The sequence below is a fragment of the Zea mays genome, chromosome 8, assembly GCF_902167145.1.
Source record: "Zea mays cultivar B73 chromosome 8, Zm-B73-REFERENCE-NAM-5.0, whole genome shotgun sequence".
Taxonomy (NCBI): domain Eukaryota; kingdom Viridiplantae; phylum Streptophyta; class Magnoliopsida; order Poales; family Poaceae; genus Zea; species Zea mays.
This window is the reverse complement of record NC_050103.1, coordinates 21,626,148-21,653,171: the sequence shown is the minus strand read 5'-3', so window position 1 is coordinate 21,653,171 and position 27,024 is coordinate 21,626,148. Positions and strand designations below refer to the sequence as shown.

The following is a 27,024-nucleotide window of genomic DNA, read 5'->3' as shown; positions in this document are numbered from 1 at the left end:
TATCTCAGCTGCACAGAAATTTGATTTTAATTAAAAAACAGATGATGCAACATATTATAGTACATCGTAGAATTTTCCTTATTTTTCACATTTTCAAATTGTTCTATTCCCTCGCTGGATCTGAATCAATAGTTGAATCTATCATTATGTATGGTGGTCTTCAATTAGGCTTTTTATACTTCTGATTTATAGCATGACCTCTTTTAAATTCTTATACATTTTGGTTCATATCGGGCTTCAGGACGACAACTGACAGCACACCCCTGACTATTAAGTGGAGAGGTAAAGCATCACAGTAGTCTGGTGAGTTTACATTTTTAATTCTTTTTTGTATTCACTTATAACATTTGAGAATAAACTTTTTCTGTTATACCAATTCTTTCTTAATTCTTATGCATTTATTTTCATCTCCGGCTTCAGGAGGAAACTGACAACACACCGGTGACCAAGCAGTGGAGAGAAGGAGCATCACAGTAGTCTCGTGAGTTTACATTTTGCATGTGATTCTTTTTTCTATTCAGTTATAACATTTCAATTATTAGTTCTCACTAGCATAATTTAGTTGCTTGATATGTTACTGAATTTATCGCTCAGTTTCATTGCTTGTGTGTATTGGGGTCTTTTATTGGGGTATAATAAAGTTTATATGCATTCTTCCGGTACATATCGGTTGATGCTAATTTTAAGATAAGGACCAATACGTGTCCAGTTTATGGGTCTCACAAAAATCATCATTTGGTCTCCCAGTTACTCCGGCAGCATTACAAACTTGAGTTGGCTACACCTTTCTGATCTCCTCCAACAGCTGAAAGCGCTCCTCCAATCGTCCTTTCCCATACTCATATGGTATCCTTTGCTTGTCACAAATCTTACCAAGGAGGCCACCAAGAAGTGGGCACGACACCATTCCCAGGCGCACTATTTATGCTACAGTTTTAACAACAAAACTACATGAGCAGATAAGACTAAAGTTTTATTTGGCCGCAGTGAAAGTAATTGAAGCTGTACTATCAGTAACAGAAGTTTATTTCAAACATATGGTGTCTTTCGGAAATGTAACAGTATAAACATGATCCTCGCTGGAACGCATTGCATTTAGTCTATGCGCTTATGTGATGTGACACATGCTAAATTTTAGTCAGGGGGACAAAACAACCCCTCACAGCAATTCTATATCCTTAAAATGGAAAGGGAAAGTAATTGACTAAACTGCATTTAACTGTGCATCAAGAGAGAAGTTAAATTCTATGCGAAGCCTGAGCGTTGCATCATCCATTTAGATGTCCTGAAGGGGCAATCCGAGTAAGATCATCATTTACGAAGCTCAAAGCCAAGGATATTGTCTCAAGATAACAGAACATAAACGGTGTATCCAGTACTTAGTTATAACCAAGTTCTTGTGGACTGAATCTCAACAGAATAAATTTCAGATTCTCAATAAGGCTACATATAACATACTCGGATCTAAGATGAGGAGATGAAAATGCTGCAAGGACCAAAGAAATTTAGTTATAACCAAGGAAATATATGAAGGAAATCAGAAACTCCTACAACAGAGAAATTTAGTTACATCCTTAAAATGCTTAATAACCAAGGACCAAAGAAATTTCAGTAACATGATGCTTAATAACCAAGGACCAAAGAAATTTAGTTATATATCCTTAAAATGCTGCAAGGATCTAAGATGAAGCAACAGTTTGTTCAGAGAACTGCTCTTAAGATCTAAGATGAAGATATGAAAATGCTGCAAGGACTAAATAAATTTTCACAGAAACTCCTACAACAGAGATACTCTTCTCACCTAGATTCTCTATGTCTGTCTCTTGCCAAATTCAAGAACAACAGATACTAAATAAAATACATGTGCCTTGTGACAATTGATAAGCATAGATGTAGCAGGTGTATTAACAATATACATTCATCGAACCTGATCAGTGAAAGTAATTGAAGCTGTACTATCAGTAACAGAAGTTTATTTCAAACATATGGTGCCTTTCGGAAATGTAATAGTATAAACATGATCCTCGCTGGAACGCATTGCATTTAGTCTATGCGCTTATGTGATGTGACACATGCTATAGAACATAATGAATTGTAAAGTCGTAAAGGTAAAGAACCTGCATCTTTGTGACAGATGCAGTTTGCCTCTCCAATGCACGTCCTAATCTACGTACTGATCAAACTATGACCTACACGACGTGACTGATGATGCTAAATCAATGATGGTTCACAAAAATATCTACACCAGCTAATCAAAATTTACGTCTTTGCTACAAAACTACATGAGCAGATAAGACTAAAGTTTTATTTGGCCGCAGTGAAAGTAATTGAAGCTGGACTATCAGAAACAGAAGTTTATTTCAAACATATGGTGCCTTTCGGAAATGTAATAGTATAAACATGATCCTCGCTGGAACGCATTGCATTTAGTCTATGCGCTTATGTGATGTGACACATGCTAAATTTTAGTCAGAGGGACAAAACAACCCCTCACAGCAATACTACATCCTTAAAATGGAAAGGGAAAGTAATTGACTAAACTGCATTTAACTGTAAGCACACATTGATCGAACCATTTCTTCTCTGTAAACTAATGTATTAACAAGATTCCAAGTGGGGTATAACTTGAGAGCAATGGACCTCCTTTAGGTGCTGATGTATCGTCCTTCTTATATTTACACTGTCCCGATGATGAAGAGGGCGGCACGCCAACCGCCACGGCCATATATGAACAAGAACTGCTACGGTGAAGCACGCATCATTCAACAAAATATCAAGTCCCAAAGAACAAGTGTCATATTAGTTATACTTTTTTTTAACATAAAAATATAGAGAAGCATAAACCATAGTGCAACCAGTAACAACAATAGAATATTGAACCGCGAAAGTATGACATGTGTTCTATTTAATTTTTTAAATTTTAATGCAACAAGGTTTTGATGGAACCGGTCGTATTGAACCGCGAAAGAGCCGCAGCGGACCGCCTAAAACGGATGCCTATGTAAGTTATTATATAAATATATTTACATCAAAGTTATGACCATTATTTAGTCGTATGTTTAATATAGCTTCAGGTTGTTTGACGACTACCGTGAAGAAGATTTTTATGGGCTACCGCGGAAATACAGTATTGTCGCTCGGGTAGAAGTTAAATTCCCGAAGGAACCACGTTTCCGTGATAGACAACATTTCGTTTTATCAGACATCAATGTAAGCCAACAATTCTTTAAGTTTCATTTTCAAATTTACACGATCTTCATACCATCGCATCTTCTCCTACTGAAATACTATTAGGGAGCCAAGATCGAAGCCATAACATATATGTATGAGACAGTCAAACATTTCGACAATTTGCTCCATGAAAAGCATGTTTACAAGATGCATAATGTAAAGTTCAGTCTTCATCCGGGTGAATTTAATTTTCGTTATCTAAATGGTCCCATGGAATTGTGTCTTGACCAACAAACTATCGTGGAGCCATACACTGTTCCAATTCAAATGGCGCCATTCCCAAAACAAATACTCTTGAACCTTGCTGATATTGCCGAGTTGCCAAACAGGACTTTAGTCGGTAAGAATGTATCGACCTCTTAATATTATTAAAATATCGTTAACATAAAGTTTTCAGTATTAATCCATTTATAAATTGTTATTTTTGTAGATATTATGGCTATTGTAGTCCACTTGGATACAATTCATCGCACAATGTGGGGCCCTTTCAGAAAGATTGTTATAATGGATGCTAGGTATATTCCGTTAATTGTATATTATATATATATATTCAAATCTAAATATTACTAACCTATTCTTAACAAAATCAATGTCGTAGAGGGTATTTACATATCATTAAAGTTTGGGGTGACCTACTAAACAAAAATGCACTCCGCTGGGCGTTGGCTAAGGAGGATTATGGCATAATAATTGGGACTATGTTTAGACGGTTCAGAAGACAAGGTACACCATATCTTACGCCTTTCAAAAACTTCTGTCACTAAGTTTTGCTTTATAATGATTCGTAACGGAGATTTAAATGTGTAATTCTAGAGTGCCTCGAGTCTTCGGATCATACCGCAATACACTTCAATCCGTTCCATCACAACACCCATCATTTTGGACGTAAGTATATTCTAAAAAATTAGTTACATTTAAATCGTGACTGTTATCATTATATCATGAACTACGTGTAGATGTGACTAATTGTGGCATTCATTGCAGCAATTCAAAAAGCTTTGGTGGCGCTGAACAACCGTCAATTTGCTGTTACATTTCTTGAAGAACAAAGGCGTAGATAGATTCTACAAATTCACAAAGAGCAATAATTGGGTCTATGTTTAGGCCTCCTGTGATTCTATAATGATAGAATACGTGTCGTACTGTTATTGATCAACCAAAAGCAACATGAGGCAAACTTGTATGTCTATGAATTTTGTTTGTAATACCTATGACATGGGTTTAATAAGAATTTTCTGGATTTTTTTGTTCCCATGATTAATAAATATTTTGTGCGAAAAATTGAATTCCCGTATAAATTAGTGCAAACTTACTTAGCATCGCCTGATGGTGAAACTACATGAAGAAGCTCCTGTGGAGTTGAGCCTGGATCCAATTCATAACAGCCCTTGGGAGCATCACGAGGTTCAAATCGGACGAGAAGTGTTCAAGTTAAAACTCTATAAAGCGTAGATCTAAAGCATATAGAGTTCCAAAGAATTCTTTTTGCATTTTATGTTTTTTATGAAAGGAAAAAAGGAAATCACTGAGAAAAACAACCATTAATCACATGCCCGATTTTTAGAGGTAAGGGAGTTGTCCCGTTTTTCAGTCCATGAAGTGTTGCTTCATACGCAACAAGACTGCTAGACTTGAGCAGATCGTAAAAATAGTTCAAATTACCATTTCAACCAACCTTTATATACGCATTAACCCTACTATAATATGTCATATTATACAGAAACAACAAGATCAAAATGTAACATCCATTGATGCTATTCTTTTTGTTGCACTATGGAAGCTTGCCAGATTTGATAGCCTAGCGTGCAGTGAGAGTTTCATAGTCAAGAGGCATATTTGGATGAACACGAGAATGAAGGTTTGTCTTCGGCAGATCAGGGAAATCTTGATCAGGCTCTTCGTCTTCAAAGTGACGGTTTTTGAAAACAGCTCACTCTTAGGAGGCAATGGCCTTTCCACATACTGAATTTCCACATCATTTTCACCTTCGGAATCTGAACACAGTCCCTCAGAATCATCAAACTTTATCTCTGAGTGCACCTTCCGATCAGCACGACAGTTCCTTCTCCGTGTCTTCGTTGAGTCCAATCTGCAGGGTAGCCGTCTTTGTCATATTCTACATGGTTCTTTCCACTTAACCTTCTTCTGCTGTATGTTTTCCCTTCGTGATGATTTTGTTCATCAAAGGCATTTGCATCTTCTTTCAAGGAGGATCTACTCGAGTTGCTCATCGACTGTCTCTTCAGGGTATGAGTGAATTCATGAGTTGCTCATCGACTGTCTCTTTTGTGGAATTTGCTTCTTCATTAGCGAGTATACTCGCTCCAACTGCATCCTTTTCTAATATTGTCATGTGTTTGTTGGACCGTATGTTTAGTACTTTTTGCACATGTTGCAGATTTGAACATTGTCGAATCACAATTTTTGATTGCCCTGTGCTTGAGTAAATAACATTATCAAATGTAGTTTAATAATTTATCTCTCTCATGTGATACAGATATTAATCAAACTTAGGATAGTCTGAACTAGAAGAAACGTTCCACTGTCCATCATAGGGTTTCTTTATGGAGAACGGAGAACCAATAGAAACAGATCAGATGGAACATAATGATGGTCGCACACCATTGACAAACATCTCAAACACCGTTACTATAGGTAAAGGTTATTACACGCGTGTCGATTAACGTTTGAAATGTAGTATGTAGGGGAACACTAATACACAAGGTTATATTGTAGCTGATGAAACTGGATCAAAATCGCTTGGTCCAAATGTCGATGCTAAGGAACGTAAGAGGCTAAGGGAAAGGGAAAGATATGCCGCGATGACCGTTGAACAAAAAAATGAGAAAAGTAGAAAGCGTCGTGAAGTAAGCCAACGAAATAAAGGACCTCCTATACAGCCAGAGGTATATGATCATCTTGGTTCAGGTATATGATCATTGAAACAATTATTTTAATATATCCTCTTGTGGATTAGTGAATATCTATTAATCTTATTTTTGGTTTTCATTGTGTTTCATAGTTAGTCTTTCAGATGGCTGTAGCACAATTGATTTCACAAACTTTGCAACACAAGGTATTGCGGGTATACCAACCACAAATTTTTTCACCCATCCTTTTCTGCTAGGGAGATTTGTAGCCATGAAAAACATTTTGACACTGTTGATTTGGCAGTTCCAAATAATAACACTTCACCGACCGATAATTTTAACGAACGAGAAAGGCAAAGGCATAGAGAAAGACGTGCAAAAATGTCAGTAGACCAAAGGAACGAGTTGAATAAGAAGCGTCGTGAGGCGCGACAACAAAACAAGGGACAACATATGATGTCCACTGTGTTAGGAGGTGATGAAACAAGTCAAATTTAAATTAATGTTTCTGTGCACAAACCTACACTTAGAAAGTAACGTGTGCATTGTTTTTTAGATGGAAAGGAAAATGTAAATGTGAATCAAGATGATGATAGCGATTGGTTGCATAGGAATGAGACATTCAAGGCAGACGATGTTTTCACAACTAGAGACCTACTGACACCAGGTACATGACTGTTCACTCAACTAATTTTGCAAAACAGCTGATTTCAGGCCGTTTAACGTATACATGCCTTATTCCAGGCGGTGTGCATGAAACTGTTGGTAACACGCCTAACCATAATTTGGGAAGGGCTGCCTACTTTAGAGAGCGGTACAAAAACTTAACTCCAGCCGAGAGGGAGCTTAATCGTGAACGCCTTAGGTTGTATAATAATACACCAAAGCGGAAAGGGTCAAAGATAGAGTACATAAGTAAACGTAGAGCACTGTTGGCTGACACATTGAGTCAGGAGTCCATAGCCATGGAGTCCCCAACATATACCCCTGAGGTTGTACACCCTACAACAGATGCAATTGAACCTAATGGATCCGCTCTTACCCCCTGCGACTGGGTTATCCCTGATATCGCCAGTAGCCCGTTCCTACCAGCTTCAACACAGACCGAGGATGCCGATTCACTGCGTATGTCTACTAGACCACTAAGACGTAAACAACATGTGCCACGTGGTGAAAGACAAGCTATCTTAGCCCGTCGAAACCGGCAATTTGAAGCATCCATTTCAAGGAACATGGCTACTGTGGCTGAGGATATCATTAGTGACGCCGAGGAAGGGGATGATTGGACACAACCCCATATGACTGAAAAGATCAACAACAATGGTAATTACTATCATTTTTATCCCCCCCTTTTATCCTGAATGCCTAGGTATTTTATGTGTCTTGTATTTTCACCCTCCAGTTGATGACGATGACGGTGTCGTATTTGAAGACGATGCTGATGAGAACGAGGGATACCTATTCGCTGGGCAATGTACTAATTTCAATCTTTTTATGATATGATACAAATGCTTATATAAATACATATATGTCTTACTCATTGTTTCCAACAAAATATCAGATGAGGATACCGATGAGGATATAGAGATCGATGGTAGTCACGATGAATCGAGTGCCATTGATGTTCCTGACCCGTACGACAAGGTGTATAGCAACATCCCTGAAGAAACCCATATGCTAAAGACTGTTCCCAACTGCGGTTATTGCACCGCGAAGAAGTTTGAGTATGAGACACCTGGTTTTTGTTGTCGTGGTGGGAAGGTTGAGCTAGCTCCACTGGAGACCCCTCCCCAACTCAAGAGGTTGTGGGATAGTGCAGACTCTGATGCTAGGCACTTTCGTGATAACATTAGGTTTTTTAATGGTCATTTCTCTTTCACTTCCCTATACTGTTGCCTCGATAGTATGACAACTAATGTAAGGGATTCTGGTATATACACGTTCCGAGCACAGGGCATGATGTATCACAATATCAAGTCATTTGGTAGGGATGGTGGGGCAGAGCATAAACACCTTGAGCTTTACTTTTATGATGATGATCCCACTCTCGAGCATCGGTACCGTAAGTGTCGCGAAGAGCATCAACAGAAAGACAAAGAGGTTATTCGACAGATAGTCGACATACTACGTGGAAACCCGTACTCCGAGCACCTTAGGACCATGGGTCACGTTGAGAACCTTGATGACTATCGTATCGCGTTGAACCTAGACCAGACGTTGAACCAGAAGACATATAACACACCTCTCACTTCGGAGGTGGCCGCTGTCTGGATCGAAGGGAGCGAAGGGCGAGGCCAGTTCAGCAAGAGTGTTATGCTCCATGGGAAGGACAGTTCAAGCCACTGCATCCGCTCATACCATGGATGCTACGATGCACTATCATATCCATTGTTCTTCCCTAGAGGCGAACTTGGCTGGCACGCAAATATCCCAAAGGTTGGAGTATCCATGGACGAAGTGGATGCATACCGTGCGACACATAGGGCAAGTAATGCAAATGATGAAGATGCGGGTTAGTTGTTTGTTTATATTTTGAAATATTTGCGCATTATTAACTATTTTTTCATCATCACTCACTTTATAATCCTTGCGTATGCAGAATCTCCTAGCCATTTATGTGTGTCTGTACGTGACTACTACTGCTACAAATTCCAGATTCGCCCCGGGGTATTCAATCCTATACTTCATGGAAAGCGGCTTTTTCAGCAGTTCGCGGTCGACACGTACATAAAGATTGAGAACTCTCGTTTAGATTACATACGCAAGAATCAGGATCGGTTAAGGGCAGACCTGTACCAGGGCTTGGTGGATAGCATGCTAGATGGAGATATTAGAGGAGAGAAGGTCGGCAAGCGAACTGTGCTGTCGACGTCGTTTATTGGCGGTCCTCGTGACATGAGACGTCGGTATATGGATGCTATGGCTCTGGTGCGGAAGTTTGGTAAACCAGACATATTTCTTACCATGACATGTAACCCTAACTGGGATGAGATAAGGAGGGAGCTTCTCCCTGGGCAGACACCGCAAGATCGTGCGGATCTTGTAGTGCGTGTCTTTCATGCGAAGCTACAAGAGTTAAAGCATCGGCTGACTAAACAGGATATTCTTGGTAAGGTCCGAGCCTACGTCTATGTCGTGGAGTTTCAGAAGCGGGGTTTGCCGCATGCCCATTTTCTACTTATAATGCAGAGGAAGTACAAGCTCACATGTCCTGAGCAGTACGACCTTTTGATCTCAGCCGAGATCCCAAGCAACAAGTACCCTGAACTACGAAAGATGGTTATCAAGCATATGATGCATGGCTCGTGTGGGTCGCTAAACCCAAACTGCCCATGCACTAAGGGTCGTAAATCGTGCAAGAATCATTACCCTCGGCCTTTCAGTGACACAACCTTGCAAGGGAAGGATTCGTACCCTATTTATAGACGTCGTGACGATGATCGTAAAGAAAAGGTCCGAGGGTGCGAACTGGACAATAGATGGGTTGTCCCTTATAACCCATACCTCCTTCGTCTCTTCAACTGCCACATCAATGTTGAGGCATGTGGGAGCATCAAGGCTGTTAAATATCTGTTCAAATACATATACAAAGGCCATGATCGTGCGTCTGTTGTTATGAGAGATGCGAGCAAGGCAGATGATGATGTTGATGAGATCAAGCAGTATAGAGATGCAAGGTGGGTGACTCCTCCGGAAGCCTTGTGGAGGATATACGGCTTTGAGCTTAGTCAGATATCTCCACCTGTTATGCAGCTTCAACTCCATCTTCCAAACATGCACATGGTGGCGTTTCACGAGCGGCAAATGGTCGAGCGAGTCGTCAACCGTCCAGGTGTTGATAGGTCGATGCTCACATCATATTTTGAGGCGAATAGGTTTAATAAGGAGGCTCGTGGCATCCTATATCGTGACTTCCCTGAGTGGTACACTTGGCAGAGTGGTAAGGGAAAAGTATGGCAACGGAGGAAACGAGATACAGGTGGACAAGTCGGTAGGATAGTCTCTGCTCATCCGGCTGAGGGGGAGCGCTACTATCTTCGTGTTCTCCTAAACCACGTGACTGGCGCCGCCTCCTATGTGGATCTAAGGACAGTTGATGGTGTCACCCTACCGACTTTTCGTGAGGCAGCAGAGAGAAGGGGACTACTTGAGTCGGACAACACACTAGATGAGTGTCTCACTGAACGTGCTCTTTTCCAGATGCCATCGTCGCTGCGACGGCTTTTTGCCACAATACTGGTTTACTGTGAGCCAAGCGATGTGGCTGTACTCTGGCAGAAACACAAAGATTCTATGTCAGAGGACTATCAACACAAGAGTCAGAACAAAACTCATGTTGAGCAGATGGTATTGATTGACATTAGGAACATGCTGCAGTCAATGGGAAAGGACATAAAGACATTCCCTCTACCTCCTATGATCGACGCGTATGACGATGCTATTGGTACTGCTCGAGAGGTTTACGAGGAGGAAAGTATCCAACCGACAGTGGAAGATGTGGCTCTTAAAGACTCTTAACGAGGAACAGAGGGCCGCCTATGATAAGATTATGTCTGCCGTTGACACCGATCAGGGCGGATTATTCTTTGTGGATGGACCTGGTGGCACCGGGAAGACTTATCTATACAGAGTGCTGCTCGCGACGCTACGCAACCAGGGCAAGATTGCAGTGGCAACAGCTACATCTGGCGTTGCGGCTTCCATAATGCCTGGAGGAAGAACCGCCCATTCACGCTTCAAGATACCACTCACTATTGACGATGGCGCTGTATGTAGCTTCACGAAGCAGAGTGGAACAGCAGAGTTGCTACGAAAAGCATCTCTCATTATCTGGGATGAGGCTTCTATGACTAAGAGACAAGCCGTGGAGGCACTGGACAATAGCATGCGCGATATAATGGGTCGCCCCGCACTACCATTTGGTGGTAAAACCATTGTCTTCGGTGGAGATTTCAGACAGGTCTTGCCTGTTGTTCGTAAAGGGTCAAGGGCTCAAGTGGTCGCGTCTTCGCTACGAATGTCTTACCTATGGGAGTCCATGTCCCACTTAAAGCTTGTTAGCAACATGAGAGCAAAAAACGACCCTTGGTTTGCGGAGTTTTTGCTGCGCGTAGGCGGTGGAACTGAGGAAACAAATAGTGACGGCGACATTCGTCTTCCTGATGATGTGTGTGTGCCTTACAGTGGGAGTGACAACGATCTTGACAACCTAATAGACTTTGCTTTCCCAAATCTCAACGAAAATATGTCTGATTCCACCTACATCACTTCAAGGGCGATACTGTCAACACGGAACGACTGGGTTGATATGATAAATGTTAAGATGATTGATCGTTTTCAAGGGGAGCATATGGTGTATCATAGTTTCGATAGCGCCGTGGATGATCCCCACAACTACTACCCACCCGAGTTCCTAAACACATTGACGCCTAATGGGCTACCACCTCATGTTTTGAAGCTCAAGATTGGATGTCCTGTTATATTGCTCCGGAATATAGACCCTGCAAATGGACTTTGCAATGGCACCAGGCTGGTCGTTCGTGGCTTCCAAAGAAATAGCATTGACGCAGAGATTGTACTGGGTCAACACGTTGGAAAACGGATTTTCCTACCGCGTATACCGTTGTGTCCCTCCGATGAAGAGATGTTCCCTTTCCAGTTCAAAAGAAAGCAGTTTCCTGTACGGCTTAGCTTTGCAATGACGGTTAACAAAGCACAGGGTCAGACTATTCCCAATGTTGGTGTATACTTGCCTGAACCAGTGTTCTCTCATGGCCAACTATATGTTGCTCTATCTAGAGCGACGGCCCGATCGAACATAAAGATTCTTGTCATCCCAGCTGTCGATGGGAGGAAAAAGTCAAGGAAGGGTGTAAAGACAACCCCCACCGTATATTGTGGGACATATACCAAGAACATCGTCTACAAAGAGGTCCTAACAAATTAGACCCATGGTAAGAGTTGCATGTTCAGCTAACAAACTAATAGGATGATGTTTGTCTTATGTTTGATTGGTCTGGTGTATTATCGAGTCATGTTTGCATGCTACAATTGTTTTTATTAGAGACGCACATGTTTGTGTATTATTAGAGCATGCATACTATCTTAAAGTATTGTTGAGTTTTGGATCATTTGTGAAATTAGCAATAATAATTTTTATGCATCTAACAATTTGTTATGAATGTAGGTTTTTGTCCCGCGAGAATGGAATCTCTATTTGTAGGCTTGTCTCATAACAAGCCAAAAAAATCGGTGGCAACCGCAATAGTTCGAGAAGGTATTAAAATTTTCATAGTTCTGTATGGATCAATTTGTATTTTTTGTAATAACTAATTTTAGTTTTATCTCATGACTGGTTGCTCCTAGACTATATTTGCACGCAAGGTGATCTTGCTCTCATCGATTTTATCAAGGAAATCCCTTGTGAACCAAGGGTAGAAGTCGTTCTTATTGATGATGCCTTTGTTGAAAGGAAGTGGATGGAGTGTTTATTTCAGCCGAGCGCATATTTAGGTGACGAGGTAATGCATGCTTAGTTTTTATATTTGGCGACGTTGTTATGTATAAGTTTTTTTACTCATCCTGGTATTTTTAACCACAACTTACACACTTGCAGGTTATAGACTGTTACATAAATTTGATAAAAGCTCAAAAGCATCTAAAGTGCCGATCTGGAGGTCGCGTTCACATAGAAAATGCTTTCCAGTTCAATTTCCTGAAGCGAGATGGTGATCTTGAAATTAAAACAGAGGAGCTATATCCAATTAAAGACATGACACACATATGTAGCGCTGAACGAAGGGTGTTACTTTACCTAGACCATGACATGGTACATATGAGTTTGCAATCTGAACAGTTAGTGTTTATATGTATTTTATTCTTATGCAAGTATTTATAATTGTTTCGTAGGTGTTTATTCCGATAAACATCCGAGAGACGCATTGGTATCTTGCTGTGATCCATGCAAGAAATATGGAGATACAAGTGCTCGATTCACTTGGTACTTCACAAGACCGCAAAGACCTCACTGACTCTGTGAGTATGCACAAACTAAACAATTATGAATTCAATATTAACTTATCCCAATCTCTAATTTTATTTTACCATATATAAAGATTAAAGGACTGCAAAGACAAATAGATATGATATCTCAACGTAAGGAGTTAAAAGACCACAGGTGGCCAGACCTCCAAGTTGCTTCTTGGCCGCTCAGAGAAATAGACATGGGATATGCAAAGCAGACAGATAGGTACGTCCTAAAATCTTCTTTACCAATTTCTTCATTCATACTAATGTTTATGTTGGTATTAATGTATATTGTAGCTCTTCATGTGGCCTCTTTCTTTTGAACTATATCGAATATTGGACAGGGGATGAACTGTCTGACAGTTTTACCCAGGTATATTATTACTACTATGACATATATGGACATCTACAGTCGGTGTTACATATATAATGCTAAATAATTGTTTCTTATTTGTAGGATGACATGTCACACTTTAGGAAAAAAATGGCTGCTATATTACTATCTTCAGACCTGAATAAGAGAAGGGGGTGTCTGTTATACAAAAATGAAAAAGAAGTTGACTCTGGAAGCCCATCTGATGTTGAGATATTAGAAAACCCAACAGATTCTAATAAGAGGAAACTACTCCACGTGCTTGATGATAGCGAAGTAGTGTTTGAAGATGAGGAAGGCCCTATTACTCAAGCAGACTTGCAAAGGTGGTTTGTTGATGATTGGGATAAAAGAGCTCCTGTAAAAGTCTCTAACGATGGTTGCACCAATGACTTTTTAATGGTTGGTCTTTCCACAAAGGACATGCCAGTGACCAAAGCCGATTCAATAGATGTTTTATGTGATTATATCATGGCAATAGAAGACGATACGACACTAGAGTAAGTGCTCATTGATTTATTTATTTTATGTATATCGACTACTTAGATTCTTGATATAGAGTTTCGTCATGCTACATTACAGGAGAACATGGGTGCGAAGTTTCAATCCTTTTAAGATAGAAATATCTGTCAAAGACCTGCAAAACATATTAACGACAACTCAAGATATGATTCTAAGATGTTTTGATATGGCTGTTCGGCTGCTTGCCAATAAAGAGTCACGTAAACCGAAAGAAGAAATCATAAATAATAGAAAGCATTATATGGACATGCGTTTTTGGGTAAGTTTGTTTCCAATCATTAATGTATTAATATATAGTATCTACATCTAATCATCATGTGTACATTTATATATACTGTCTAGAGAATGGTTGGTTTTGGTAAACTTCCAAAGTACCATCAGGATCCTACAACAGAAGAGTTGGCCAAAACATTAGATTGTTGGCCATCAATGAATTATTATATCACGGGTTGTAGATATGTAAGTATGTGTTCATTTCGAATGTATTTATAAAGGACACTTCTGTTGTAGGATCCTAATGACTGATATTTTGCAGGTTCTCATGCCATGGAAATTCAATGGATGTCACGCCCTTTTCGTAATAGATCATGTTAAAAAGCATGTGACTTTTATCGATTTTACACCGACTCAAAATTGGTGTAAACACATGCCATACAAGAGGTTCGCGGAAGCGATTATCATGGCCTCAAAAAAATATAAGATTGCTTACAACAAGAAACGTTCTGGATGGGCGGAGGATATCTTTAAGTGGGAACATACAATTCAGACTGGTGTTCCAATTGACTTAAGAGGGTATTTTCTTCGTACCACCTTCTCAGCAGTTTAAATTTTTTCTATGATAATCATTGTATAAAACATAGTTGCCCAAATATTATTCTATAGGTTTAATACCAGCTACCTCGTTCTACAAGCTATGGCCATGTGGGGGAATGACAAACGACTAAAATTTGTTGGGGTGAGTGTAGTACGTTTGTTTTATGTTCAAAACTTACATTCTAGCTATCTCGTTCTACAATATAATATATTTTGTTATCTTATCTCTTTGTCTGTAGGATGCAAAGACTCTTCGAAGGAACTTTGTGATTGATCTTTTAAGTTATGAGGACAATTCGTGCCGATATGCCATCCCTGCAAACATACAACAAAGACTTGCCGATATCGCTAAAAAGGATTAGCTGATTAGTGAACAGTTGTCGACACATTTGTGAACACATTTGTCCAAAACATTACTTGAAGATGACTTTGTTAGTTCCTAAGTTCATATAATGTCGTAGATCTTGGTAGCCAATTTCATGTGTGTGTTAGTGCTGTATATTTGGACCTGTCATTTACATTTACATGGTGTGTGTTATTATTGCAAGTGCTCTATAGTATGCCTTTTGATCTATGTCAGGTTGCTCAACTTTATTCTGGTTTGGTGAAGGTTTGTTCCTTCAACTTAATGCATCAGTAATGGTTGCATTTTCTGGTAGATAGAACAATACCATTCTGTTCTCCATTCCAAATTTTCACATTATGTTGCCGCCATAATAGGTACCACATGATGTCACTGGTTGTATGATAACAACTAGAAAAAGAATGCCGGTAACAGCCAGTGAGCGGGCAATCATCATTTTAAATCCTATATTTTGACTAGAGAGCTATGCTGGTGAAGTAACTTTGTTTTTTTACTCGTGCAGGAGATATGCACAGCCGATACATTCCTCAGCAAGATTACTTCTCAGAGGGACTCTACACGTTCGATATTGGGCAGAATGACCTTGCTGGTGAGTTCTATTCAAGAACAGAGGACCAGGTCATCGTTTCCATTCCAACTATTTTGTTGGAATTTGAGAATGGTCTCAAGGTTTGTAAACGATATAGCACTTCTATCTATCCTTGCAGAGCTTCCTATGCCTCTTTCCCCAAAGCTGACTAATTGGTGTACAGGGATCCTACTCTGATGTAAATGTAATTCACTTAGTTCTCCAAGTTCAGAAATTTCATTCTTTCCATACTCTTCCTTCTATATGTTGTCTTGGTGTAAGGAGGTGCTTCACACCTGACCCATTTTCTCTGTTCCTTGATTTCAGAAACTGTATGACCAAGGTGCTAGCAAGTTCTGGATTCACAACACAGGCCCCCTCGGCTGCTTGCCTCAAAACATCGCCCTGTTCGGCAAAGACCCATCCCAACTGGACGAGCTCCACTGTGTGGCGAAGCACAATCGTGCCGCAAAGCTTTTCAACTTACAGCTGACTAACATTGCATGCTTTGTTTGCTGCAGACGGTTATCTCTAGCAGACGGCTGAGTAATTATTTATCTACTCTAGAGCATCACTCATCCGAGTTAAATGCCTCTGCTGACCTTTTAAACCACCACTTTAAAAGGTATACCAAAGTAACTCATAATCCAATGACCATCGTCTTTCAGAATGTATCCTGTTCTTGGTCTAGCAGCTCTGTTGCTGAGCTGAACATAGTTCTCAGAGATATATCTTTGCAGCTACAAAAAGGGCTCTTTATTGCAATTGTAGGCGAGGTAACTATTCTGATTGTCACATTTTCGTTTTTGTACTAAGGTGTTCTTGGAAAGTTATGTGGTGGGGGTACACAATTTCGTTAATGGTTTGTTTGGTACAGATCTTTCATTTTCCCCATGTACGATCTTAAAATTTCAGTTAGGTACAGATCTTTGATTATTGCTTGTTCCAGCATTTGAGCAAGCATGCAAGACAATGTTTGAGCAAGTAGATGGTGCATTTCAAAAGGGAATGTCTGAGCAAATGTATGCTATTCAGCAGCAAGTTGAGGCTGCACATACTCCGTTAGCGCTAACTCTAAAAGTAAGTTCAAGCCCTATTTTTGATATACTTGTATGTTAAATAACAAGAACTTCAATTGATGGATGCTCATTTCTTTCCAGCCATCTGCTAAGTAATGATTTCTGTATTTTGTTTATTTCACTTACTCCCAGGAAACCATCAATTCGCGCAGATGGAGATGGGCACAACTGGGTACGTGAAGCTGCCTCCGATGAGGCCATGTCGGAGACGGCCGGCAGGGCTAAGGCCAATTTCAGGGTAAGCTTAACGAAGCTGGTCAACTATAGCCGCTAGCAAGACCATGCCGGTGGCAAGGTGGGCAGGTCAATGAGTTGCCCGGAGCGATAGAGAGCAGGTGAGCGCTGAATTTCCTAGGAAATCATCTCCGTATTATTTCCATTAATCCGCATTAACTATATCCAAAGCTATTTATTCTTATATTTCAATGAAGGGCCACATAATCATTCCACGTTTTGACACTGGGGTATGTCCATTGTTTCTACTATTTGTTGAAGTCTTAGGTACATTTGCGGTCAATTGTCCTTCCTAATTTTAGTGACATTACATTCTCTTTTAAACAATATCCTGAAAATTTCCCCATGTACGATCTTAAAATTTCAGTTAGGTACAGATCTTTGATTATTGCTTGTTCCAGCATTTGAGCAAGCATGCAAGACAATGTTTGAGCAAGTAGATGGTGCATTTCAAAAGGGAATGTCTGAGCAAATGTATGCTATTCAGCAGCAAGTTGAGGCTGCACATACTCCGTTAGCGCTAACTCTAAAAGTAAGTTCAAGCCCTATTTTTGATATACTTGTATGTTAAATAACAAGAACTTCAATTGATGGATGCTCATTTCTTTCCAGCCATCTGCTAAGTAATGATTTCTGTATTTTGTTTATTTCACTTACTCCCAGGAAACCATCAATTCGCGCAGATGGAGATGGGCACAACTGGGTACGTGAAGCTGCCTCCGATGAGGCCATGTCGGAGACGGCCGGCAGGGCTAAGGCCAATTTCAGGGTAAGCTTAACGAAGCTGGTCAACTATAGCCGCTAGCAAGACCATGCCGGTGGCAAGGTGGGCAGGTCAATGAGTTGCCCGGAGCGATAGAGAGCAGGTGAGCGCTGAATTTCCTAGGAAATCATCTCCGTATTATTTCCATTAATCCGCATTAACTATATCCAAAGCTATTTATTCTTATATTTCAATGAAGGGCCACATAATCATTCCACGTTTTGACACTGGGGTATGTCCATTGTTTCTACTATTTGTTGAAGTCTTAGGTACATTTGCGGTCAATTGTCCTTCCTAATTTTAGTGACATTACATTCTCTTTTAAACAATATCCTGAAAATTTGATTTCATACGTGAGGTGTTTTAACTATTGTAGCATTGATTTCCCCCAGTGCACCTGATAGGCTATCATCATTGGCCTTAGAGATATCTTCAATTGGATGTGAAGAAGGGCATGACCAAAACGGTAGCAAAGATAACCTAAATAAACAAATAAGCAATTATCAAGTCTTTCAGAGACCAAAGTTACCAGAACATTGAGCAAATCAATTTACCATAATATAGCCCAGTTCCAGTAGTAGAAAAAGGAATGTGTTATGGTATGACTATATTCCTGTAAATACAATGTGTTACTAATAATTGTTAATAATAACATTTTAATGCCACTGTTTTTAGTTATACATTTTACTTTACATACCTAGGCACAAACATGTTATTGATTCTTGTGTTTGTATGTTGACTTGAAGATAGAGTCAGCAATACATAGTGTCTCTGGGGGCGCTGTGATAAAAGGCCTGGAAGCAATGGCAGTCACTAGCCTGATGATGTTTGTTGAATCCTTGCAAGTAAACATTAAAGCTGCCATGAAGCTGGATGAAGGCTCATGTAGTCGATTAACAACACTTACAGAAACAGTAAGTGCATCTTGTTTTTTTTGCAATCTGGCATCTTTTCATCACTCATTATTTAATTTCAAAAAACATTCATGACAGTGCACTGCTGAATCTACTTGTTCTGACCTGCAGATTTTAGATGCTGTCATTAACAAGTCACTGCTGAATCTATTCGAGTTGCTGCACTTAGGAACTCAATCTTTGTTGAATAAGTCCTTGACTCTTTTGCTTCTCCCTATTGTTAATTAGCATACCAGGCAAAGTTATATTGAATTTCTTGGGGATCTCTTATTTAAGGTTAGTAATATATATGGTGTTCGTTTTTATAAAATTGTTGTGTACTAATATTTTGTTTAATATTTTGTATAAGTTTGACGAAGCATTTACAATGGCTCTTCAAAGGAGTGATGTTTCCATAGTATCGTGGCTGTGCTCCCAGGTATCTTCCTTCCACCAAATTGATCAGCTAAGATCGACCCTACTTTTCCATATTAGAACAATCTTGTTTTGGCTTTGTGATGCTTACATCCCCTTGTACAGGTTGATTTGCGGGCACTATGTGCAATGGTTCCAGTACCTCTTAACCAGGGGGTCTTTCTGGCCTTATTGCAGCAGCTAGCAATTGACATTCACAATGAGACATCACGGAAGGTTCAATGGATGACAGATGTTGCCATGGCAATCAACCCAGCAGACCAGATCATCGCGGTGCATGTGCCACCAATCTTTGAGCAAGTCTACAGCCAATTGGCCCACCAACGGACACTCCCCACGGCCGCATCAGATGGCACCAGTATCCGTGTGATCATGCATGTAATTAACTCGGTTCTGCTTAGCTAAGTATGTGTTTTGTTGCTTAAGAACATGTATGTACATACATAGAAGCTTGTCAATTGTGTGAACTTGAGTTGATCCATGTCTAACCTGAGTATATATATATTTTTTGTTGCTTGAGAACGAGTCATATATATTATAATTACAAGGGGAGTGCCCGTGCGTTGCAACGGAGACATATATAATACATAAGTTACCGTGATATTATATGTCCCCGTTGCAACGCACGGGCACCCACCTAGTAAATAAGATAAGACAGTTAAACTCGATAAAAAATTCAAACGAATTATAAATTATGACAGACAGAGTAATTAAAAGCATTATTATAACTACGCATACTAGGTAGCCTGCCCTGAAATGGACTACCTGACTCCTGGAGGAGAGATAGAGACAAGTACGACAAAACAGAAGTTGCTTGGAAGCTTAATGACATACGAACGAGTGGCTTGTGGCTAGCCATCAACCATCATGCATGGATTTGTAGTGCAAGTACCTGTGCGCATGTGACCATGCGTAGCCCATGGCATGCATAATAAACAACCTGCTCTCTGTGGACTCTGCGTCGTTAGCCATTGCAAGGAAGTTGATCGATCGGAGAAGACGACGACGATCCCGTGATCAGTTGAGCGCAGGTGGTGGTCAGGCAGCTGTCACTGCGCCTGTTGAGCGTTGATTGCGTGCATCAGCAATTAGCTTGGCGCCATCCAGGATTGCCTTTTGCTTTTCATCGTCAGCAAAAGGTCTACGCGCGCGGTTTCTGACTTCAATTTCTTCCCCGCCCCGGCCGGCCCCTTTTGCTTTTCATCGTCAGCAAGCTTTAGGCTTGATCCAGAATATATTGGAATGTGATCCTGTTTTAAGGTAAGACCACACAAACTTCATGTTCTTGTTGGTCTTTTTCTCTATTGAAGCTCCCAACCACCTTTGTCCAAATCTTGGTGATTTCTCAACATGATTGGCTCCTAGAGAGAGTGGGAAAGATAGAGAAGATCATGATCATTCATTCTTGAGTACTTGGTGAAGCCATAATCACCCGGTGTATTCATTACTCTTGGAGATTTGCTCTTATACAACTACATGTTACCTAGGAGCTCTTAGATAGTTGTGGTTGAGCACCGGGCAATTTGTATTGCCATTTATGACTTAGTAGAACCCTCTAACCCACTACCTTGGTTGTGGTTGGAGAAGGGGAGTGGGAGTGGGTTGAGACTCCATAACCTTTGTGGCTTCCTTAATAATGTGAACGTAGGCAATTCTTGGTGGCGAGGTGAACCACAAGATAATTACTTATGTCTTATGTCATTATGTGATGTGCTTGTTCTCACATATTACTTGTGTCTGAATTTTCTTCACTAGGGATTGCACCTGGTCTACACTCTCTATAAGTTCTAGGTGCAATCACTGCTTTGAGAAGGCCAACACACTCTCCAAGAAGGTTGGTCTTACAATTGATCTAAAGTTCACATATTTCATTCCATTATAGTTAAAATTTATGCTCTAGTGCACGGAGGCACCACACTGTAAAGGCTCCATGATTTGATAGTTGATCAAGTTTGTAAGTTAAAAAAACAAGCCTATCCACCCCCTCTAGGCCATCTACATCCTTTTACAATCGCTTGATGCACCACCCCTGGCCACCATGACAATGGAACCCACTCCGGTTTGTGGCGCCCATATGTGGCTAGATCCTATTGTTTTTTGATCCCTAGTCCTCCATGTAGGGGTGGTAATGGATCACGATCCAAACGCTCATTCACAAAAGTTAGGGCCCTTAAATAATTCTAGTTCAAAATGAATAGGAATAGGGCTCGATCCTAATCTGATTTGATCCTTAAAGTTTGTAGTGTAAAATCTATAGCCCATTACCACCCATACCTCCATGTCAAGCTATCGATACTCACTTCGCCAAGCCCCACCATGTCATATTTAGTCGAGCTGAGCTATGGTACACATGTCATTGCCATCGCCATGCCTACCTCATCGACTTTTGGTGGTCTAGGCATTCACGCGGTCCACTGGAAGTCGGTGCACCTAAGCTATTGAGTCTACAAGTGGTGTGAGGTAGAAGGTAGATGGTAATGGATGACACTCTGAGGGTACATGCAATACGCCACCATAGTTGTGGTGAATCCTAGTGGCAACGCATCGCACACTGTGAATCATCTAGGTCCCTTAGTGATGTTTTGGTAATTAATGACAACTGCTTGTGGACTAACAGTTCTTGGAGAAATAAGAATGCAGGGTTGGACCACATAGAACAGGAAATCTTGGAGATTCATAAGCATTGGTTGTGGATCAAATGAAGGCAAAGGTATAACATAGGTTTTGTTTTTGCCGGTCTTCAGAAGCTTAGAGAAGATACTTGACCGGATTAGTAGGTTAGATAGCCGTACTATTAAGAGGGGTCAATGACTTTGATCTGTGTAAAACTTAGTGCCTCATAGAGCATCTAGTGGTTGCATTTGCATGAGGACTAACAACGCTTCAAATTTCATGAGTTAAAAGTCCTTTCAAAAGCTTGTTCGAAAAGTGCAAAGTCTTGGATGCGCGGACCGTCCGGGCCTTGAGGGCGGACCGTCCGCGATCCTCCAGTGGGGTCCGAAGTCTATCCACTTCGGACATGTCCTGTTCATTAGCACTGCGGACCGTCCGCAGTCCTGACCAGAGGAGGCTGCTCTCGGCACAGTACCTGAATTATAGTGCGGACCGTCCGGCCTTGATGGGCGGACAGTCCGCAGGTGCCAAATTTGGTTTGGGCAGGGACTGTGTGGTTTTTGGGATTTGTACTATGGACTGTCCGGAGGATAAGTCCGGACAGTACTGTCTCCAGGTCTCGGACCGTCCGGCCTTGTAGGCGGACCGTCCGCCTATGTTAACTGCACTTAGTCAGAGGTCTGGGTGCTCCAAGTTGCCAGGTCACGGACGGTCCGGCCTAGGTGGGCGGACTGTCCGGACCTTACTTTTCTGACAGCTCTGACAGATTTCAAACGGTAAATATAGTCGTTATGTGTACGGTGGACCGTCCGGCCCTAGGGCGCGGACCGTCCGCGTGTGCGCAGAACAAGTGTCTTTTGCTCATAACGGTTGGATTTGAGTGGGGGACTATAAATAGAAAGGTAGCTCGTGTGTGAGGGCTCTCTTGGCCATTCCTTGTGAAAGGGAATTAGGCTTACACCTAGTTCCTATATAATTTTGGTGGTTGAATTGCCCAACACAAATTTTTGGACTAACTAGTTTGTTCTAGTGTATAAGTTACACAGGTGTAAAAGGTACACACATAGCCAATAAAAAGACCAAGTGTTGAGTTCAAACAAAGGGCAAAGAGGCAACCGAAGGCTCCTCTGGTCTGGCGCACCGGACTGTCCGGTGCACCACCGGACAGTGTCCGGTGCACCAGAGGACTCGCACTCCAACTCTTCACCTTCGGGAAAATCCAGAGCCGGCGCGCTATAATTCACCGGACTGTCTGGTGTACACCGGACAGTGTCCGGTGCTCCACAGAGGCGCGGCTTAAGAACTCGCCAGTCTCGGGAAATTCACGAAGGCTGCTCCGCTATAATTCACCGGACATGTCCGGTGTGCACCGGACTGTCCGGTGCATCCTCGGGGCAACGGCTACTTCGCGCCAACGGCTACCTGCGACGGCATTCAATGCGCGCCAGTGCGCGCAGAAGTCAGAGACGCCCATGCTGGCGCACCGGACAGTGAATAGTTCATGTCCGGTGCGCCACCGGACATCAGGGCGGGCCCAGAAGTCAGAACTCCAACGGTCAGATTCCAACGGCACTGGTGACGTGGCGGGGGCACCGGACATGTCCGGTGTGCACCGGACTGTCCGGTGCGCCATCGAACAGACAGCCTCCACCAACGGTCATCTTGGTGGTTGGGGCTATAAATACCCCAACCACCCCACCATTCATTGCATCCAAGTTTTCCCACTTCTCAACCACTTACAAGAGCTAGGCATTCAATTCTAGACACATACAAAGAGATCAAATCCTCTCCAATTCCACACAAGGCTTTAGTGATTAGCGAGAGAGATTTGTTGTGTTCTTTTGAGCTCTTGCGCTTGGATTGCTTCTTTTCTTTCTCACTTGTTCTTGAGATCAAAACTCCATTGTAATCAAGGCAAGAGGCACCAATTGTGTGGTGGCCCTTGCGGGGAAGTTTTGTTCCCAACTTTGATTTGAGAAGAGAAGCTCACTCGGTCCGAGGGACCGTTTGAGAGAGGGAAGGGTTGAAAGAGACCCGGCCTTTGTGGCTCCTCAACGGGGAGTAGGTTTGCGAGAACCGAACCTCGGTAAAACAAATCCGCGTGTCACACTCTTTATTTGCTTGCGATTTGTTTTGCGCCCTCTCTCCCGGACTCGATTATATTTCTAACGCTAACCCGGCTTGTAGTTGTGTTTATATTTGTAAATTTCAGTTTCGCCCTATTCACCCCCCTCTAGGCGACTATCAATTGGTATCAAAGCCCGGTGCTTCATTAGAGCCTAACCGCTCGAAGTGATGTCGGGAGATCACGCCAAGAAGGAGATAGAGACCGGCGAAAAGCCCACCACAAGCCACGGGAGCACTTCATCGGAAGAGTCCCGCACCAAGAGGAAGGAGAAGAAGAAGGACTCCTCCAAACGGAAGGAGAAAAGATCTTCCTCTTCTCACCACAAAGAGAAGAAGGAAAAATCTTCTTCTCACAAGTCGCATCGGAAAGGCGACAAGCACAAGAGGATGAGGAAAGTGGTCTACTACGAGACCGACACTTCATAAACATCGACCTCCGACTCCGATGCGCCGTCCGTAACTTCTAAGCGCCAAGAGCGCAAGAAGTTTAGTAAGATCCCACTACACTATCCTCGCATTTCAAAACATACACCTTTACTTTCCGTCCCATTAGGCAAACCACCAACTTTTGATGGTGAAGATTATGCTAGGTGGAGTGATTTAATGCGATTTCATCTAACCTCGCTCCACAAAAGTATATGGGATGTTGTTGAGTTTGGTGCACAGGTACCGTCCGTAGGGGATAAAGACTATGATGAGGATGAGGTGGCCCAAATCGAGCACTTCAACTCTCAAGCAACAACAATACTCCTCGCCTCCTTAAGTAGAGAGGAGTATAACAAAGTTCAAGGGTTGAAGAGCGCCAAGGAGGTTTGGGATGTGCTCAAAACCGCGCACGAGGGAGATGAGCTCACAAAGATCACCAAGCGGGAAACGATCGAGGGGGAGCTCGGTCGGTTTCGGCTTCGCAAAGGGGAAGAGCCACAACACATGTACAACCGGCTCAAGACCTTGGTTAACCAAGTGCGCAACCTCGGGAGCAAGAAGTGGGACGACCACGAAATGGTTAAGGTTATTCTCAGATCTCTCATTTTCCTTAACCCGACTCAAGTTCAATTAATTCGTGGTAATCCTAGATATACTAAAATGACCCCCGAGGAAGTTATCGGGAATTTTGTAAGTTTTGAGTGCATGATCGAAGGCTCGAGGAAGATCAACGAGCTTGATGATCCCTCCACATCCGAAGCTCAACCCGTCGCATTCAAGGCGACGGAGGAAAAGAAGGAGGAGTCTACACCAAGTCGACAACCAATAGACGCCTCCAAGCTCGACAATGAGGAAATGGCGCTCGTCATCAAGAGCTTCCGCCAAATCCTCAAGCAAAGGAGGGGGAAAGACTATAAGTCCCACTCCAAGAAAGTTTGCTACAAGTGTGGTAAGCCCGGTCACTTTATTGCAAAATGTCCATTATCAAGTGACAGTGACAGGGATAACGACAAGAAGGGCAAGAGGAGAGAAAAGAAAAAGGCACTACAAGAAGAAGGGCGGCGATGCCCATGTTTGTCGGGAATGGGACTCCGACGAAAGCTCTAGCGACTCCTCCGACGAGGAGGACGCCGCCAACATTGCCGTCACCAAGGGTCTCCTCTTCCCCAACATCGGCCACAAGTGCCTCATGGCCAAGGACGGCAAAAAGAAGGTTAAATCTAAATCCTCCACTAAATATGAAACATCTAGTGATGATAATGCTAGTGATGAGGAAGATAATTTGCGTATCCTTTTTGCCAACCTTAACATGGAACAAAAAGAAAAATTAAATGAATTGATTAGTGCTATTCATGAAAAGGATGACCTTTTGGATTCTCAAGAGGATCTCCTAATTAAGGAAAACAAGAAACATGTTAAGGTTAAAAATGCTTATGCTCTAGAAATTGAAAAATGTGAAAAATTATCTAGTGAGCTAAGCACTTGTCGTGAGATGATTGACAACCTTAGGAATGAAAATGCTAGTTTAAATACTAAGGTTGATTCACATGTTTGTAATGTTTCAATTCCCAATCCTAGAGATAATAATGATGATTTGCTTGCTAGGATTGAAGAATTAAACATTTCTCTTGCTAGCCTTAGGAGTGAAAATGAGAAATTAATTACTAAGGCAAAAGATTTTGATGTTTGCAAAGTTACAATTTCCGATCTTAGAGATAAGAATGATATACTACATGCTAAGATTGTTGAACTTAATTCTTGCAAACCCTCTACATCTACCATTGAGCATGTCACTATTTGTACTAGATGTAGAGATATTGATGTTGATGCTATTCATGATCACATGATTTTAATTAAGCAACAAAATGATCATATAGCTGAACTAGATGCTAAAATTGCCGAGCACAACTTAGAAAATGAGAAATTTAAATTTGCTCGTAGCATGCTTTATAATGGGAGACGCCCTGGCATTAAGGATGGCATTGGCTTCCAAAGGGGAGACAATGTCAAAATTAGTGCCCCTCCTAAAAGATTGTCAAATTTTGTTAAGGGCAAGGCTCCCATGCCTCAGGATAACGAAGGTTACATTTTATATCCTGCCGGTTATCCTGAGAGCAAGATTAGGAAATTTCATTCTAGGAAGTCTCACTCTGGTTCTAACCATGCTTTTATGTATAAGAGTGAGACATCTAGCTCTAGGCAACCAACCCGTGCCAAGTTGTCTAAGAAGAAAATTCCTAATGCATCAAATGATCATGACATTTCATTTAAAACTTTTGATGCATCTTATGTCTTGACTAACAAATCCGGCAAAGTAGTTGCCAAGTATGTTGGGGGCAAGCACAAGGGGTCAAAGACTTGTGTTTGGGTACCCAAAGTTCTTGTGTCTAATGCCAAAGGACCCAAAACCATTTGGGTACCTAAAGTCAAGAACTAAACTTGTTTTGTAGGTTTATGCATCCGGGGGCTCAAGTTGGATACTCGACAGCGGATGCACAAACCACATGACAGGGGAGAAAAAAATGTTCTCCTCCTACGAGAAAAACCAGGATCCCCAACGAGCTATCACATTCGGGGATGGAAATCAAGGTTTGGTCAAAGGTCTTGGTAAAATAGCTATATCTCCTGACCATTCTATTTCCAATGTTTTTCTTGTAGATTCTTTAGATTACAATTTGCTTTCCGTT

At 41.6% G+C, this 27,024-nt stretch overlaps 2 protein-coding genes, 2 long non-coding RNA genes and 1 pseudogene across 5 annotated transcripts; 3 read left to right on the top strand and 2 right to left on the bottom strand.

The window, feature by feature from the left end:
• Positions 1 to 422: 422 nt before the first annotated feature.
• LOC118473084 (uncharacterized) lies at positions 423 to 19,800 on the bottom strand. Its single transcript, XR_004851902.1, has 3 exons — positions 19,661 to 19,800; positions 4,545 to 4,618; positions 423 to 2,738 (listed from the first exon to the last, which is right to left on the bottom strand). It is a non-coding gene; the product is annotated as an uncharacterized lncRNA (long non-coding RNA).
• On the bottom strand, positions 1,251 to 1,321 carry LOC111590030 (uncharacterized; annotated as a pseudogene).
• On the top strand, positions 3,646 to 4,507 carry LOC118473083 (uncharacterized). Its single transcript, XM_035961612.1, has 4 exons — positions 3,646 to 3,746; positions 3,830 to 3,954; positions 4,045 to 4,116; positions 4,216 to 4,507. Exons 1-4 carry the CDS (start codon positions 3,667 to 3,669, stop codon positions 4,290 to 4,292), a joined length of 354 nt encoding a protein of 117 aa, XP_035817505.1. The 5' UTR covers positions 3,646 to 3,666; the 3' UTR covers positions 4,293 to 4,507.
• Positions 11,491 to 15,527, top strand: LOC103634920 (uncharacterized). 2 transcript variants are annotated; one of them, XR_557007.4, is made up of 11 exons: positions 11,491 to 12,378; positions 12,468 to 12,622; positions 12,718 to 12,930; positions 13,011 to 13,136; positions 13,217 to 13,350; positions 13,425 to 13,500; positions 13,585 to 14,000; positions 14,083 to 14,281; positions 14,365 to 14,481; positions 14,558 to 14,977; positions 15,075 to 15,527. XR_557007.4 is itself a non-coding variant. In XM_020542553.3 (10 exons), exons 1-10 carry the CDS (start codon positions 12,279 to 12,281, stop codon positions 14,846 to 14,848), a joined length of 1,827 nt encoding a protein of 608 aa, XP_020398142.1. In that variant the 5' UTR covers positions 11,491 to 12,278; the 3' UTR covers positions 14,849 to 15,527. The 2 variants fall into 2 exon arrangements, 1 of the variants encoding a protein (XP_020398142.1); XM_020542553.3 differs by having other exon boundaries at positions 14,558 to 15,527.
• LOC118473085 (uncharacterized) lies at positions 16,630 to 19,599 on the top strand. The gene is made up of 5 exons (XR_004851903.1): positions 16,630 to 16,847; positions 16,979 to 17,946; positions 18,590 to 18,757; positions 18,869 to 19,175; positions 19,277 to 19,599. It is a non-coding gene; the product is annotated as an uncharacterized lncRNA (long non-coding RNA).
• Positions 19,801 to 27,024: the final 7,224 nt, after the last annotated feature.

What these genes read in the sequence shown, in the direction of transcription:
- LOC118473083 (XM_035961612.1), top strand. Translation starts at nt 3,667, where the DNA reads ATGGCTATTGTAGTCCACTTGGATACAATTCATCGCACAATGTGGGGC. An exon ending in ATTGTTATAATGGATGCTAG is followed by an intron (nt 3,747 to 3,829) that starts GTATATTCCGTT and finishes TCAATGTCGTAG; the next exon opens with AGGGTATTTACATATCATTA. An exon ending in TAGACGGTTCAGAAGACAAG is followed by an intron (nt 3,955 to 4,044) that starts GTACACCATATC and finishes GTGTAATTCTAG; the next exon opens with AGTGCCTCGAGTCTTCGGAT.
- LOC103634920 (XM_020542553.3), top strand. Translation starts at nt 12,279, where the DNA reads ATGAATGTAGGTTTTTGTCCCGCGAGAATGGAATCTCTATTTGTAGGC. An exon ending in GCGCATATTTAGGTGACGAG is followed by an intron (nt 12,623 to 12,717) that starts GTAATGCATGCT and finishes ACACACTTGCAG; the next exon opens with GTTATAGACTGTTACATAAA. An exon ending in TTTACCTAGACCATGACATG is followed by an intron (nt 12,931 to 13,010) that starts GTACATATGAGT and finishes ATTGTTTCGTAG; the next exon opens with GTGTTTATTCCGATAAACAT.